The sequence below is a fragment of the Magallana gigas genome, chromosome 5 (assembly GCF_963853765.1).
Source record: "Magallana gigas chromosome 5, xbMagGiga1.1, whole genome shotgun sequence".
In the NCBI taxonomy this organism is placed as follows: domain Eukaryota; kingdom Metazoa; phylum Mollusca; class Bivalvia; order Ostreida; family Ostreidae; genus Magallana; species Magallana gigas.
Genome location: NC_088857.1, coordinates 51219123 through 51234233, shown reverse-complemented (window position 1 = coordinate 51234233; position 15111 = coordinate 51219123). Strand labels below are relative to the sequence as shown.

General features: G+C 33.0%; 1 protein-coding gene across 1 annotated transcript; it reads left to right on the top strand.

Moving 5' to 3' along the window:
- Nucleotides 1–670: 670 nt before the first annotated feature.
- LOC105344990 (uncharacterized) lies at nucleotides 671–14800 on the top strand. Its single transcript, XM_066086266.1, has 10 exons — nucleotides 671–1063; nucleotides 5874–5929; nucleotides 6061–6075; nucleotides 7737–7745; nucleotides 7891–10681; nucleotides 10788–10799; nucleotides 11608–11622; nucleotides 11911–11949; nucleotides 13894–14048; nucleotides 14295–14800. Exons 1-5 carry the CDS (start codon nucleotides 985–987, stop codon nucleotides 8041–8043), a joined length of 312 nt encoding a protein of 103 aa, XP_065942338.1. The 5' UTR covers nucleotides 671–984; the 3' UTR covers nucleotides 8044–10681; nucleotides 10788–10799; nucleotides 11608–11622; nucleotides 11911–11949; nucleotides 13894–14048; nucleotides 14295–14800.
- Nucleotides 14801–15111: the final 311 nt, after the last annotated feature.

Genomic DNA, 15111 nt, shown 5'->3' with positions numbered 1-15111 from the left:
TTCTTCACGATATACGGATAACTTAATGTTGACCGAAAACATATCTTTCTGGAAGAAACCAAACCTTTAGCGCCGCCGGAAGTGGGATGGCGTGTGGTTCTCCAGATGACTTTTCTTGATTTACGTCGTAATCTAGTCCTGTCCTAAAACCTCTGACAAAGGCTTGCTAACGCGATTAATTGCTAGACATGTGGTAATTGATAATTCTATTCAACAAATTGTGAGTGGTAATGTACCATTAGCTGAAAATGGACAAGAAGGTATATTGCTTTGACCAGTTGCACGCAAGCGTTTCTGAGTCCGGCTTTTTGTAGCTCTATCCGATAGTTGGCAGAGTTAATAGTCAACACCTTAAGTCAGGTTTAACGATCAAAATCTCCGCATCCTAAGTAACGGGTTATTTCAAATATGATTAATTCCGTTCGGAACAAGAGATTTATTAATTTCTAAAGTTATTTACGAACAACGGCGTAATGCAAACACCGATACTCAAAGGCAGGGGTGACAAATTTCCTCTACGTTGATGCTTTTGTAACAACAACTTTTTGTTGGGAAAATATCTGATTTGCATTAAATCACTTTCGATTTTTCATTGTCAACTAATTATAAATCCATTAAATCCTCCCCGATTCGCATACACACCGCCTACCATGCACTATATACATCCTATATGAACACGTCCATTCAAAAACCAATCTTATAGTATAGCTTACAAATCAGAGGCGAAAGGCTTTGGAATCCGATACTTTGTAAAAACGCGCCACCACTTCATAAACAAGAAACTCGCGAGATGAATGAAGGGTGCTTTCTTTGAATTTACGGATATAGAAAATTACTTTTATAAGGAGAAAATTCAGTATTAGTCCACGATCTTTTGCTGTTTAACGGCAACACAGCATGATAGAGTGAATAGGAAAGGTTCTGTCAACTCCTATCGAAAGAACATTTGTAGTGCTACTTTGGAAATTTAGAACTTCTCTGGACATGAACTTTCGTTTGTGTTTAATTTTCCTTCTGGAACTTTTTATGTTTATTGAGCAACAACATGCCCAAGATTCGGGAGGTAATTATCTTTTTATCTCAGGTTTCAAGTTTAATTGGTACGTACATTATTTCAAAATAGTAGACAAAGAAAATTCAGTTTCAATGTACACATTATTCTAAGACTCCTACACAACTTTTGTAGGGCTTTTTTTTAACTTTAAAAAAAAAAGAAATAAGAATGAAAGAAGAATCGCCAATAGCTGTTGTAAGTTCATTCAAACTTACCAATATAAGTTTGTTGACAATCCTTTTTTTTTAAATAATTTGTAATTCTGAATAAGGTATAGAAAAATATTCAAAGCTTACATAATTGGAATTTGTCCTTACTTTTCTTTTAATTTAATTCAAATTTAAATTTATAGCTAATAAAATCCATAAAAAAATATGGATTTTGCTGACCATGCACCCAGTCCCCTTTAAGTGGGGGGGGGGGATGGGCGCATTTTTGTTTGATGATGCCGTCTTTACGCCCGAGTGTCGTGTATTTCCAGGAATTCTTGTAGTCTAATTTGAGTTTCCTGCTGGGGACCGATAGAAAAGCAGCATAGGGAAACAGGAGCAGGTGTTGTTTTTTATTCCCATCCTGAAATTCAACGGTATCGTTCTAATACATCAAAACAAGGCTAGGAATCTAATTTTCTCATCGCTGTCTTTCTGTAATTGGGCATGTACTATTTCAGTGGTTCCTCATGCGGATTGAGCTTACCAAATACATAGACGTGTTTTCAGATATTATTTAAGTAAACTAAAAATATGATGGGAGAAAAAATGGCACTAGACTATGGAGGCTGAGCTCTCATTTCGTCTTCTGATCCCAACTAAATGTAACTATTACCCATGAATGGCCTTCTGCTCCGAAGATCGGTCGTATAATGTTGTATCTTGTTTGTCTGTTTAAGAGAACTTCGTGAATTTGCTATGCTAGAAACTTTGTAACCGCAGCAAAGTTTGGGATTATATTCAACTGCGAATGCCCTTTTGGATATACTCAGATTAAAGTCCCTGTAATCATTTGAATAAATTTCCTTTCGGTACCAACATTTTGTTATTATTTACAAAAACGGTCATGAAAATGACCAAGTTTTGTGCTACGGGATATTTGCTTTCAATAAACACATCCTGTTTTACATCTCTCTCTCTCTCCTCTCCTCTCTCTCTCTCTCTCTCTCTCTCTCTCTCTCTCTCTCTCTCTCTCTCTCTCTCTCTTAAAAAGAATGACTTTTTCAACAACCTTATTGGGTCCTAAAAATATTGATACTGGTATTCTTTTGCACAATAGATATAACCTAATTTAAATTCTTTGAAACATATTAATCTTGTAAACTTTGATTACGATACGGAATACAGTGAATGAATCTTTAGTTTGTTTATTCTAGTCGATCACCAGGACATTAATGGCTACTGCCGCGAAACAAAGCAATCAAATGATTGGTGGGGGGGGGGGGGGGTGATTGAGGATAAACTTCTATGAAGGTGAAAGTATCTGCTAGGAACATGTATCTTTATTATATGGATGTGGAACAATTAGATGCTTCTTTATTGCGCTATATCACTACTTCTGAACTGGTTTGTGTATAAATTGCATACCACGTCGAGTTGTATGACCTTCAGATGAGTTATAATACATAGAAGACGCTGTAACGAAATGATCTTAATACCATTTTTTTCCTAATTTTAATTCTAAATTTAAAAGAAAATTTAAGAATGATAAGTTGAATTTGTCATAAATTTTAACTTGAGAAGAGCATAGTGAATGACGCCTATATAAGCATAAGTACAACAATATAATACAATATATATATATAACAATATATACAATATATATATATATATATATATATATATATATATATATATATATATATATATATATATATATATATCGTCGTGATATTTCAAGAAAGGATAAAGCTTAAAAAAACAGTATAGTGTTGATTAAATTGGTTCTTAAACAATCCAGTACTTGCTCCGTAATTCATTTTGCTACGACATTCTGGAAAAATACATAGCCAACGTTAACGGTCCTGTAGGAAGGTTCGATGATCTTATATTAAGGTAGGTCGATAGGTGTGTTACATAGGAAGAAAAGTCAAGAAAAAGTAATAATTTTTCCAAATACTTAAATTACACGCATATTTGGAAGTGTGACGTCATTTCTTGACTATTGTCTCTTGATTGAATGGTCACAGAGTTTGTCCTTGATGATTATACTTCAGAAGCAATTTTTAACAACTATTATTTAAAAAAATCTAACATTAATAAACGAATACATGCATGTTTAATTAAATAAGCTATGAACAATAGAAACAATAAAATATTTTAAAGGCATTTGTAAAATAGTTTTAACAAATAAATATAGGTATGTGTATATTCATTCGAGAGCAAAGTATGTGTACATTTATACGCAGAAATGTTCAGGAAGAAAAGGAAGGAAATATACATAGTTGAAGTAACGCACTTTTTTATTGTACATGTAATAAGAAAATGATCAAACCTTACGTAAATCAGAAGTTCATTAAAAGGGAAAGCTTTTTGGTAAGCCTTTGATAATAAATGCTGGAGATACTGTCAATAAAGCTGAGTGACAATGATACACCGGTTCATGGATCTATGATGGTAAGTGTAGAACTGTACATGGACAATTATCCAAACTCCATTAATAGTCATAATAAAACATTAACAATCTGTATTGTTTGCGAATCAGACTAGTATTTCGTGTTTCTTTTTCTTGTTTAAGTTTAATAATTTGATTAATATATTTGTCTTTTCTCAATACTTTTTTTACAAATTTCACAGTTAGTGGAAATGAGTTGGAGTAAATCTATCAGAACAATAATTTTGCTGGTCGTTGGCCTTTGACTCAGAAGTCCATTTCGCCCAAAGATAACCGCAAATCTGCCAATTACTAAAATTTGTATGCTGAAATATTCGCGCTCGAAACAATTAATTAGACGGTCCCAACGAGTACTAAAGAATATTCTAATTTTGACCTTATCATAGAAAAAATTTGGGTAAACTTTTCTAATTCGAATCGGGTTCGTCCTCAAACAAAGCCTCTGTTAGAATCCTATAGATGCACTTATGCATTGTTATGCGGAACTTTAATCTATGCCGAGAAAATCTATTGCCTAATCCCACACAAATTCTATGACAACAATTGAAGTTCACCCCCGTTGATTAATCAGAAATCACACAGTTCTTGCAAACATTTCACGTTTGTTTGCCATTCTTTGATGAACAACGTATATTGATAGCGAAGACCGTCAAGTTATACGACAGTTGTAGGTTGTAATATCCCGCCGTGGAATGGAAATAATGAATTCGGATACTCTCTCGTATTCATTGAAAGAATCAACCAAACTTTAGCATGGATACGCCCGCAATCTTAGCAAATTATATTTGACTTCTATTGCGTGTAGTCTTACAATGCACCTAAGTGATTCCAGTTTGTGATCGAATGGATCAATTTAAAATTGAAATTTCTGTCCATAAATGACAAAGGATTAGGTGCATTTGCAACTTTTTCCACCCAGAGGGCCACTATGATTTTTTTAAATCTTTGATAATTATTATTATTCTTGCGTTCTTTTGTTTCCTGCCTGCTTGATCAAAGAATGCTTAGTGGCTTGAACTATGTATAGGCTGTCCAATGTTTGAATACGTTAAACAGTGCTGCATAATATGGCAAAGTCTGCTGGTCTTTGTCTTTGCAACAGTTATGTGTTTGATAACCATGAATTGGTTCAAGGAGCGCTAGTCGTAGTTTTTGCTGAGAGCATTCTCCGATTTCACGGTCAATAATGTTTTGTAAATATATTTTAAATACAATTATGTTTAATTAGATACTGCCTAGCGTCATTTTGTTTCTAATACAACATCTGTACAGTTGTGTAACCTAACCTTAACATAGGAAATGCAATTAAGCGTCGATATTTTCCTTACATTTAAATCTAAATGTTTTTAAAAAAAATGAAATGTTCTGCCTTTTTGTGCATTTCCTGCACATGGCTTTTGAAATAAAAAATTAACCATTGCAGAATAGGTTTCGAAATGTTTTTTCAACTGAAAAGTGCTCTAAAAATTTGATGATACTTTTCGATTCTGTGTAACAAAGGACAGGAAACAGCGTACTGCACGAGCTCTGTTCATTGTGACAAGATTGAAATCAATTAAACGTTTATCTATCGGCCAGCCTTCATCAAAATTCGCCATCAGTGAATTAAACCTTGGTTCTAGATTTGCCTATCACAATCTAAGTTAACATCAGATTGTGAAGATTACATTGACACCTTTCCTCAAAGTTAATTCAAAGTAAAAACGATCGAAAGAGTACACCGCCATTATCACGTTAGGATGTTAGCATTTACTTCGTATGAATCACTGCATTCTAGTAATTTATTTATGTCTCCTTTGAAATGTCTTTGCCTGTATAAATGAAAGGGGAGCAAATGCAGTGAAACCCCGCTTGAGTCGACATCTGTTTACTCGGATCTACTCGTTATTCTGACTGCAGTCTGAGTTTTAAAATTCAATGTTTTATAACTTTTAACATAAGAATATTCCCACACCTGGTCCCGTAGCCATACAACTTAGACGAGCTCACTTATTGGTTCGATATAACCATTCCTATTGTAGAAATAAAACTGATACCAAAACTGAGCTTTCTCCGTTTTATGGCCTCGGGGTCTGGTCCTCTCTCCAACACCCGTAGGTGTAGACAGCAATCCATGTTCTTATTTTGATTTGGATTTTTATTTTCATGGTAACGGGATGATGAAGACTTATTGTTCTCATCATGAAGGCATCATGAACTTTTTTTGTTTTTACAGAATATTTCCTCAGCTACAATAGTGAAGAGCTACCAAGTCCGATCCTCAAGAAGGCGGTATGTTCATTTTAAAATGCGTCCACTTTTTAATGTGTACAGATAACTGAAAAAGTGGATTTTTTTTATACATAAATTACCAATTATCATGAATATGTATTTGTTTTTAACTTTTCTTTCTCTTTTTCCAGATCAATAATTTGGTGGTAAGTCTTTAAAATGCAATCTTTCAAAAATTAATATCATTTTTTTTACTCCAGTAACAAAGCCATGTTAATATTTGTGTCTGAAAATTTCTCGAAATATCGTGACCATGCAACTTCCCTTTCTTTGAACAAATTAATAATGTCAGCAGGCATTCCCAGCCCCATGTGAAGATCGAATTTAAATAAACATGAACTTCAAATTTAACAACCACATTTTATAAAAGAGTGATTAAACTACATGTAAAATTTGACAGTGTGCTGCTGTTAAGTTCATCATGAAAACAAGAGACTTTTTATCATCGCAGTCCACAGTTCAATAAATGACTTTACGTTCACAAGATATGCACCGAGGACACTTAAGAGGGCAGGATCGTTGTGTCCATTTTTAGACTTTATCACTCTCCTTGAAAAGAAGAGCTCTATAAAAGATGTGAAAAAAATATTCAAATTTGTTGACAATCCACCATCCTTAATGCTAATAAAAACCACTTCCTGTTTCCCTGGGAACGATGATATCAGTCTGCATGTAATCCTCAGACTGGATTTTATTTTATTCAGTGATGAAGTGCCACACGTATAAATTTGTTACGTATCGTAGAAAAGCGTGCTTCTTTCTATTCAGACATTTTATGATCGCAAACTGATTCATTGCATGGATGCCTTCCAGTACAATAGGAACCATATTCGAACAATATCTTTTCAGCAGTTGCTTTCCGTTTTATCCGGATTAAAATGATGTGTCTTCATCAATCCTATTCCCTTTGCTCCTTTCAAGGTATTCCGTGGAATTTCGATGCATAATTTCTAAACGTGGCCTTTTGTGACAATGATCAATGATTGAGTTAACCTTTCGTCAATGGACACAAGGCAAAATCAATATAATATTTGTAAATAAATTAATTCGCATGATTTACTACATGTTTTATTGTTTGTCAAATACGAGACAAGCGAACGCAGTTCAAAGAAGTGGACTTAGCTCTTAAAATTATTACTTTTAATAACTCTCGTATTTTGGCAATAGGGAGGGGGCAAAGGACCATTTATATGATGAAATGTGTCAAGTGTGGTCCGAGCAGGAGATTTATGCAAAGCAGGCACACGATCGCCTACATTTAATCAAGTTAGGTATTGACAATGGCAGGAATTTGGTCTTTTATTGCTGAAACACGTTAGTTCTCCGGACTTGTCAATTGAGGATTTAAATCCGAACCACTTACATTTTGTCTCTTCATTACATTCCCTTTTTTCAAGCGCGAAAATCAATGCTCTCTTTACGATCTTTTTTATTTCTAATGCTTGCGCTGTTGAAGTACAAAATCCTAATGCTCAATGTATCAAACCATTTGCACGTCATGTATTAATACAGAAGAATTTCCATTTGCCACGCTAAATTAGCAAGTCTAAGGGGGGTCAATTTACCGATGAAATGTTCATTAGCTCATCGTATCCACCAAGACTCAACGCTACAGAATACAGATTTACCCAAACCAGAATGTTTTCTGATAAGGGATACCTGTAACGCTTGTGGGTTTTTTTTTATGAATAAGGTTATTGTTTATAGCGGTCACCTAAATATCCTCTCGAGAGTATTTACATTCACAACGTTTTCCTGTAGTAAGTAATAATAATCATTCTGTGTTTTTAATTGCCTGCTTGCTAAGGGAATTCGGGTAAGTTTCTATTATAAGCACTTTCTTATAATTAAACGTATGTCATATCCATACATTTTCACGTGAAATATTGATATCGTTATTGTACATTTATATTCTGCTGATTCAACAACATCTTTTATATATTTTGCATTGTTTTTTTCAGATGGTAAGTGTGCATCGTGAGATAAATTTCTGTTGTTGTAAAGGGGTATGTTGTAAAGGGGGTATATTTACACTTCCTTGTTGTAATGGGCGTATATTTACACTTCCTTGTTGTAATGGGCGTATATTTAGTATTGTTATAAAAAGTATATAATAATAATTTATCTATTCACTTTTTTTTTTGTAAAAAAACTAAATAATAACGCAAATGTTTAGTGTTGTGTTTAAAAGTAAATAAAACGGTATATGTTGTTGAAAAGTGTATGTATACACATGTTGGTATAATAGTAAGTATATTTACCCTGGTTCTGTTGTTGTAATAAGTATCTACCTTCACAAGTTTACTGTTGTGGAAAATTGTAACCTTTGCACAAATATTTATTGTAAAAAGTGCACATTTTCTTACATATTCTTCTTATTTTATGGGTTGCATGTTTGCATACAAATATAACTTTTAAACCGATTACTGATTTTATTCATGAATGAGGCGTTATTTTTACCATTTGTCATATATCATATATTAAAGTTGATGAGACAAAAACGCTAATGTATCAATCAATTAGCATGAACGAGTTTTGATTTAAACAGGTCAACAATCAGTCATCATGTGACAGCCAATCAAAATTCTCCCTTCAAATTGTGTCATTACAAGGGGTTTACTTTCTGTTAATTAAATAATCCTTCGTAATCTGACCAACAATTTGAGGTCCATGTTAATCGACATCAAAGAATGTTTTAAAAACCTAAGCCTAAACAAATCTATACATTTTAAGACTAAACCACGGACGTGGCATTATCAGGAATTTACAAGGTGGTTGATGAACCGGTCACTTTAAAGGGGCATGGTCACGATTTTGGTCAAAAATTATTTTTTCGATTTTAATGTTTACAATGCTTCAGTTAGGCATTTTTAATAGGCGACCAAAATTTGAATGTCATTTGTTGAGTTATAAGCGAGTTTCAGAGCTTACAATTCCTCGCTATGTAAACAAAGCTTTTGTTTACATTTTTAATGTTGAAGTAAAAATTCCAGTTTTAGACATAAAAGGAACGTGTTAATCGTTAGGAACTGTTTATTTATGCTTGAAAAAAATAAGAATATAGACAAATCATCTTGAAAAAGATTTTTTACTGGTTTATTGAACCTATGTACATGTAAACAAAAACAGGGCACAAGCCTTGTTTACATGACGAAGAATTGTGAGCTCTGTATCTTGCTTAAAACTCATCGATGGGCACCCAAATTCCATTTGATAATTTGAAATGCATTCATAAGGCATTGTAAATAATAAAAACAGAAAAATATGTTGACCAAAATCGTGACCATGCCCCTTTAAATTTGTTACCTCTTACAAAAGTCACCTCAAATGGCTCTTTACCATCTTGTTAACTACATGTATGCACCAAAAAGGAAATTACTCTTTGCATGGTTGATTAAGCAAGTGACTTATTTCATGTATTATGATATATTAATTTTCTATACGCATAAATATATAAATCTAACCACTAGCTTTTTACTATATACGTGCGAGATTTGGAAGCACATTTTGGTCATGATTTCCCTCAAACCTGTATCTGGACTTTTGTTTAGATTACACAAACCTTTCTTTCAGAACCAGAATGACACTGTTTTACCTGGAGACATATGGATTTTTTATCTGAAATTTCTCAAAATATCAAAATGCACTCAAAATTTATGCCCTGATCGAAAACAAGTTTCTGAAAATAATTGTGTAAAAAGAATGAAAACAATTTAGATATCATATGGCGCTTCACCGAGAGTCAACAGTCGCAACGCAGAATACGACACTATTTTTTAAAGCGTTGTCTTCTTCAAAACAATTTTTATTTGCATTCCGAGCCCGCGGAAATTTGTCCTTTCTTTTTTATTGTTATGTATGAGAGTTATGACAAAATATGATATCTTGTGCGTGAACGTTAATGAATCCTGGTTTAAGACGAATGTGGAAAATTTCCATTTTATTTTCCTTGCAAATTCTCTCCAGCTTCAAGCAAAAAAAAAAGGTAAAATGAATAGAAAGTTCTTGGTTCGTTCGTTTACGCATTGATCGAGCGATAAATTGACATGGGTGCCACCTTTTGTGGTCTAAAAATTTCAATCCGCAAGATTTTTTATGCTATGGGTACCGTTTATTTTCTCTTGGTTCTTAAAAATAAAGATGGAAATAAAGATGGAAATGACGTGAAATCTGGAACAAGAATTGTCGTTAATACGTTTATTTGCACATATTTGCCAAAGGAAAGGCTACGAAAAAAGCTTCTTCTTAATTTTAGTTTTTTAAAACAACAATTGAAACCTAGGTTTCTAACACCTTTTAAAATGTCCTGACAATTAAGTTATTTGATAAATTATAAATTTAATTTCAAAATGACTCTAAACGTTAATTACTCTATTTGGGTCTATGGGATTGGGTATTAACAATGCCTCCTTGCAGAAAGATAGCAAACTTTACTAATAAAAAGGCATAATAGAAAACAAATCATGATTAATAGATTATATCAGCAACATATCAATAAAACATCTGGCCAATACGCCCATCCTTCTTACCTTTAACAGCATGCAGATGATGTCAAGATGTTGTTTTGAAATGTCTTGATGAATTTTTTTCATTCTGCCATTTTCGAGCTAGACCCTACGTATGCAATATAATTTTTATTTTTAAATGAACTCTCTGAAATTATACAGGACGTTTACACAGTGTTAATATGACATTAATATATGTCTTGTTTTCTTTCTTTTTATTACACCAATGCTCCATCAGATGTGCAGGGTATGTATTTCAGTGACATTTAACCACCGTTGTTTACTGCTTTTAAAAGTTATTGTTATATTGTAAAGTTTAATCAATTTAACGTGCTGAATTTCTTATCTTGTAGATCCATCCGAAGGTAAGCTTCTCTATATAACTGTAGTATAGCTGCTGTGTTCATTTCGCAGTTTTTAAGGATAACATTGGCGGATTTTAAATTGGAAGAACAAACAGATACAATAAAAAAATTCTACGATCAAATAAAATTTGTTATGATGCACTTACCGTTTCATGTGTGTAAAATTTGAATAGAAGTATTAAAGCATATATTTACCTATTATATGCATTGTACCAAACTTATATACTAGTACATCACCACTCTATCAGTGACTTTGTACATTTTTGAATTCTACAAACCTCATTTTTACTCCGAAATTACGTAAGATGAAGTTTTATTAAATGTATAAATAGAGTTGATCTGTTCAGGGTGAATAAAGCAAGATCACTAAAGGAACTACAATAGCATGTACTAGTATCATAATATAAAAATCAACTGATCAATAAAACAATGCATAAGCTGGTATTGCATTTCACTGCAAATGCATGTTACTCATATATTAAGTAAGAAACATGTTGGTATTTTGATGAGAAAACAAGACATCTAATACACTGGTAAAAAAAAAAGATCACGAAACAATAATGAAATTGTTTTAAAAGACTTGAAGGTGCGATAGTTGATAAAGAAATATTCAAAAAAATTGTGTTTATAAATATTTCTTTATCAACTATTTCGGTTTTTAGTTTCTTTTTATAAAAAAAATCGTTAAATACGTGATGAACAATGTGTTTCAATAAGAAGTTTTTGATGGATTTAATCAATCCTAGAATTACATTGAGCATGATTTGTGGACAATCAGTCTTTAATTTTTTCTTTCTTTTGTTCACAGAACTGTCCAGGAGCAGTAAGTATTAATGTTATTATCGGAATACCAAAAACAAAATCCATTTTTTACCAGTTCCTTCAGCACCAATTCCATGTCTAAATTCTTTTTTTATATGACAGAATCCTCCATATTTCTCTTTTGTGTTCTTTCTTTAATATCTCAAAACATTAATCTCTATATTCTTCAGAGACTTTATATAAAACATGGATTTAACTAAAACCTGGACATTAGTTAGAATTAGCTGTATCAATGTTGTCGATATTTCGACATTTGGCCTCATAAATAGTTGCCTCTGTTTTGTTTCAGTACAGAAAAAGGAACTCGGAAATTCCGGACAGTCGGCAGGTAAGCAAGCGCTCATGAATGAACACAACATTCACCGTGAAGAAGATTTGCTATGCAAGGTCTTTAACTGCAAAATGAATAAATTTACAACAAAATCTCTAAAGACGAATCCTTGTATATATTTTATCAACCAAAGATTTTTCATAGACTGTTGAGTAATGTTATAGACTTAATGTAAAAGAATACAGATATACAGATATAGACAATAGACATTATATGTTTATAGACTATAGATACAGATATTAAAAATTTAATAAAGTGAAACATTGACAGAGACTAAAGATTGAAATATAGATTTAGACAATTGATACCATACCTGTTTTACACTAGCAGTTTTATATACATACATGTGCAACATATGTGTAGACAAATAAGTTAAATATAGACCAAAGACAATGGATATAGACTACAGATTTAAGATGTAGACATATGGACTATGGACCATATACTTAAGATGTGGACATGAACTATGGATATAAATCACATACTTAAGATGAACGCATGGACTGTGGATAGGGACCACATTGTTTAGATGTAGACACAGACTATAGAATAGACCACGTAGTTTATATGTAGACACAGACTATAGAATAGACCACATTTTTTATATGTAGACACGGACTATAGAATAGACCACATACTTTATATGTAGACACGACTATAGAATAGACCACGTACTTTATATGTAGACACGGACTATAGAATAGACCACATACTTAATATGTAGACACGGACTATTGAATAGACCACATACTTTATTTGTGGGCACGGACTATAGAATAGACCACATACTTTATATGTAGACACGACTATAGAATAGACCACATACTTTATATGTGGACACGGACGTGAGAATAGACCACATACTCTATATGTGGACACGACTATAGAATAGACCACGTACTTTATATGTAGACACGGACTATAGAATAGACCACATACTTTATATGTAGACACGGAGTATAGAATAGACCACATACTTTATATGTGGACACGGACGTGAGAATAGACCACATACTCTATATGTGGACACGACTATAGAATAGACCACGTACTTTATATGTAGACACGGACTATAGAATAGACCACATACTTTATATGGAGACACGGACTATAGAATAGACCACATACTTTATATGTAGACACGGAATATAGAATAGACCACATACTTTATGTAGACACGACTATAGAATAGACCACATACTCTATATGTGGACACGACTATAGAATAGATCTCATACTTTATATGTAGACACGGACTATAGAATAGACCACATACTTTATATGTAGACACGGACTATAGAATAGACCACATACTTTATATGAAGACACGCACTGTAGAATATACCACATACTTTATATGTGGACACGACTATAGAATAGATCTCATACTTTATATGTAGACACGGACTATAGAATAGACCACATACTTTATATGTAGACACGGACTATAGAATAGACCACATACTTTATATGTAGACACGGACTATAGAATAGACCACATACTTTATATGTAGACACGGACTATAGAATAGACCACATACTTTATATGTAGACACGGACTATAGAATAGACCACATACTTTATATGTAGACACGGACTATAGAATAGACCACATACTTTATATGTAGACACGGACTATAGAATAGACCACATACTTTATATGTAGACACGGACTATAGAATAGATCTCATACTTTATATGTAGACACGGACTATAGAATAGACCACATACTTTATATGTAAACACAGCCTATAGAATAGACTACATATTCAAAATGTAGGCATGAAATATGGATACAGACCACAGACATTTACCTTAATTGGCATTGACAATAGAATAGACCACATACTTAAGATGTAGACATAGACAATGGATATAGACCACACATATATTTTAGATGTAGATATACAGTACATTTTTCTAAGATGATTTTCATTCCAGGAACAAATTCCGGATTCCCTGTCGAACCGGGACTCTGACGGCCCTGTGTGGCCCCTTTCCGGAATTCTGACCGCCATTCATCGATTACGTCATCATCACAGATTCAATTATGACGATGATAGCATCTAGCGACGACCTGTACTTCAATATTTTTGGTTAAGTTCGGAAGATATTATCATTTCAAAAACACATTGATTTTTTTTCAAGAGTCAAAAGTAAACCTAAAGATGATGTGAACGGTTATGGAAAAGAATGTTGATGTTTAACTTATCTAAAAATACCTGGTTAAATAGTATTCTTCTTTATAATTCATGTGACATATATCACACATTATTTAATATTAAGACCATTTCTTTCCTGTCCCATGAAGCTTTTTAATTAATTTTTTTATTTCATTTCAGATTACGTTTTTTCCTTGGTATTATACGACATAAGAGACAGACTATATTTTACAGCAATCGTATTTTTGTAGCCAGCGACAACTGTTATTATGAACTGATAAATCGTATATATTGTTTCCCTGACAAGAATATAAAGCATATCAATGACCTATAAAAACACTGCAAATCCAAAAATAAATAAACATTTCTACCCCACATCGCATGATAATCGTTATTTTGAAATCAAAATTAGTTCTAATAAACCTTTGTAACAAAACGTCATTGTTTGATTTTTTTTTCTGGTACAAATTATGTAATACAAAAGTGGAATCCCGCCAGGGACGGTGTAGGAGTAGGTAAATAATCGCCATTGTGGTTTTATTAGCGGCCTCATCATTCTGGAGTCCACACAAACTCTAATTGTAGATGAAAGTTTTCGCATATGTCATTCCTCCCCAAACAGCGAAACGATAGGCTTGATACCGCCTCAGAAACGTGATCAACTACCAAAATATCCCACGAAACGAGAGCATTTATTTAATGAGATTGCCTTTTCATTCTTTGAAACTTATATTAGGGAAATATCAAAGTGTTTAATCGAATCAAGAAATGCCGTGAGTATTTTCAAATGTATTTCGAGTTGTACGCTGTTTTGCCATTGCAGTTGAAAAAAAAAACATTTATCGGACACTGTGAACTCGTTACATATTTCTCGTACAGCCCTGGTGTTTTTATCAGAGAATATTGACAGACTTGAAATTTTTCATTTTCTGAAGGCTAATACATATTCTGCATTAATATCGAGGACTAAAACTATTTTTTTTATTACATGAACTCT

Coding starts and splice junctions, on each gene's coding strand:
- LOC105344990 (XM_066086266.1), top strand. CDS start 985: ATGAACTTTCGTTTGTGTTTAATTTTCCTTCTGGAACTTTTTATGTTT. Junction 1,064..5,873: donor ACATGCCCAAGATTCGGGAG/GTAATTATCTTT, acceptor TTGTTTTTACAG/AATATTTCCTCAGCTACAAT.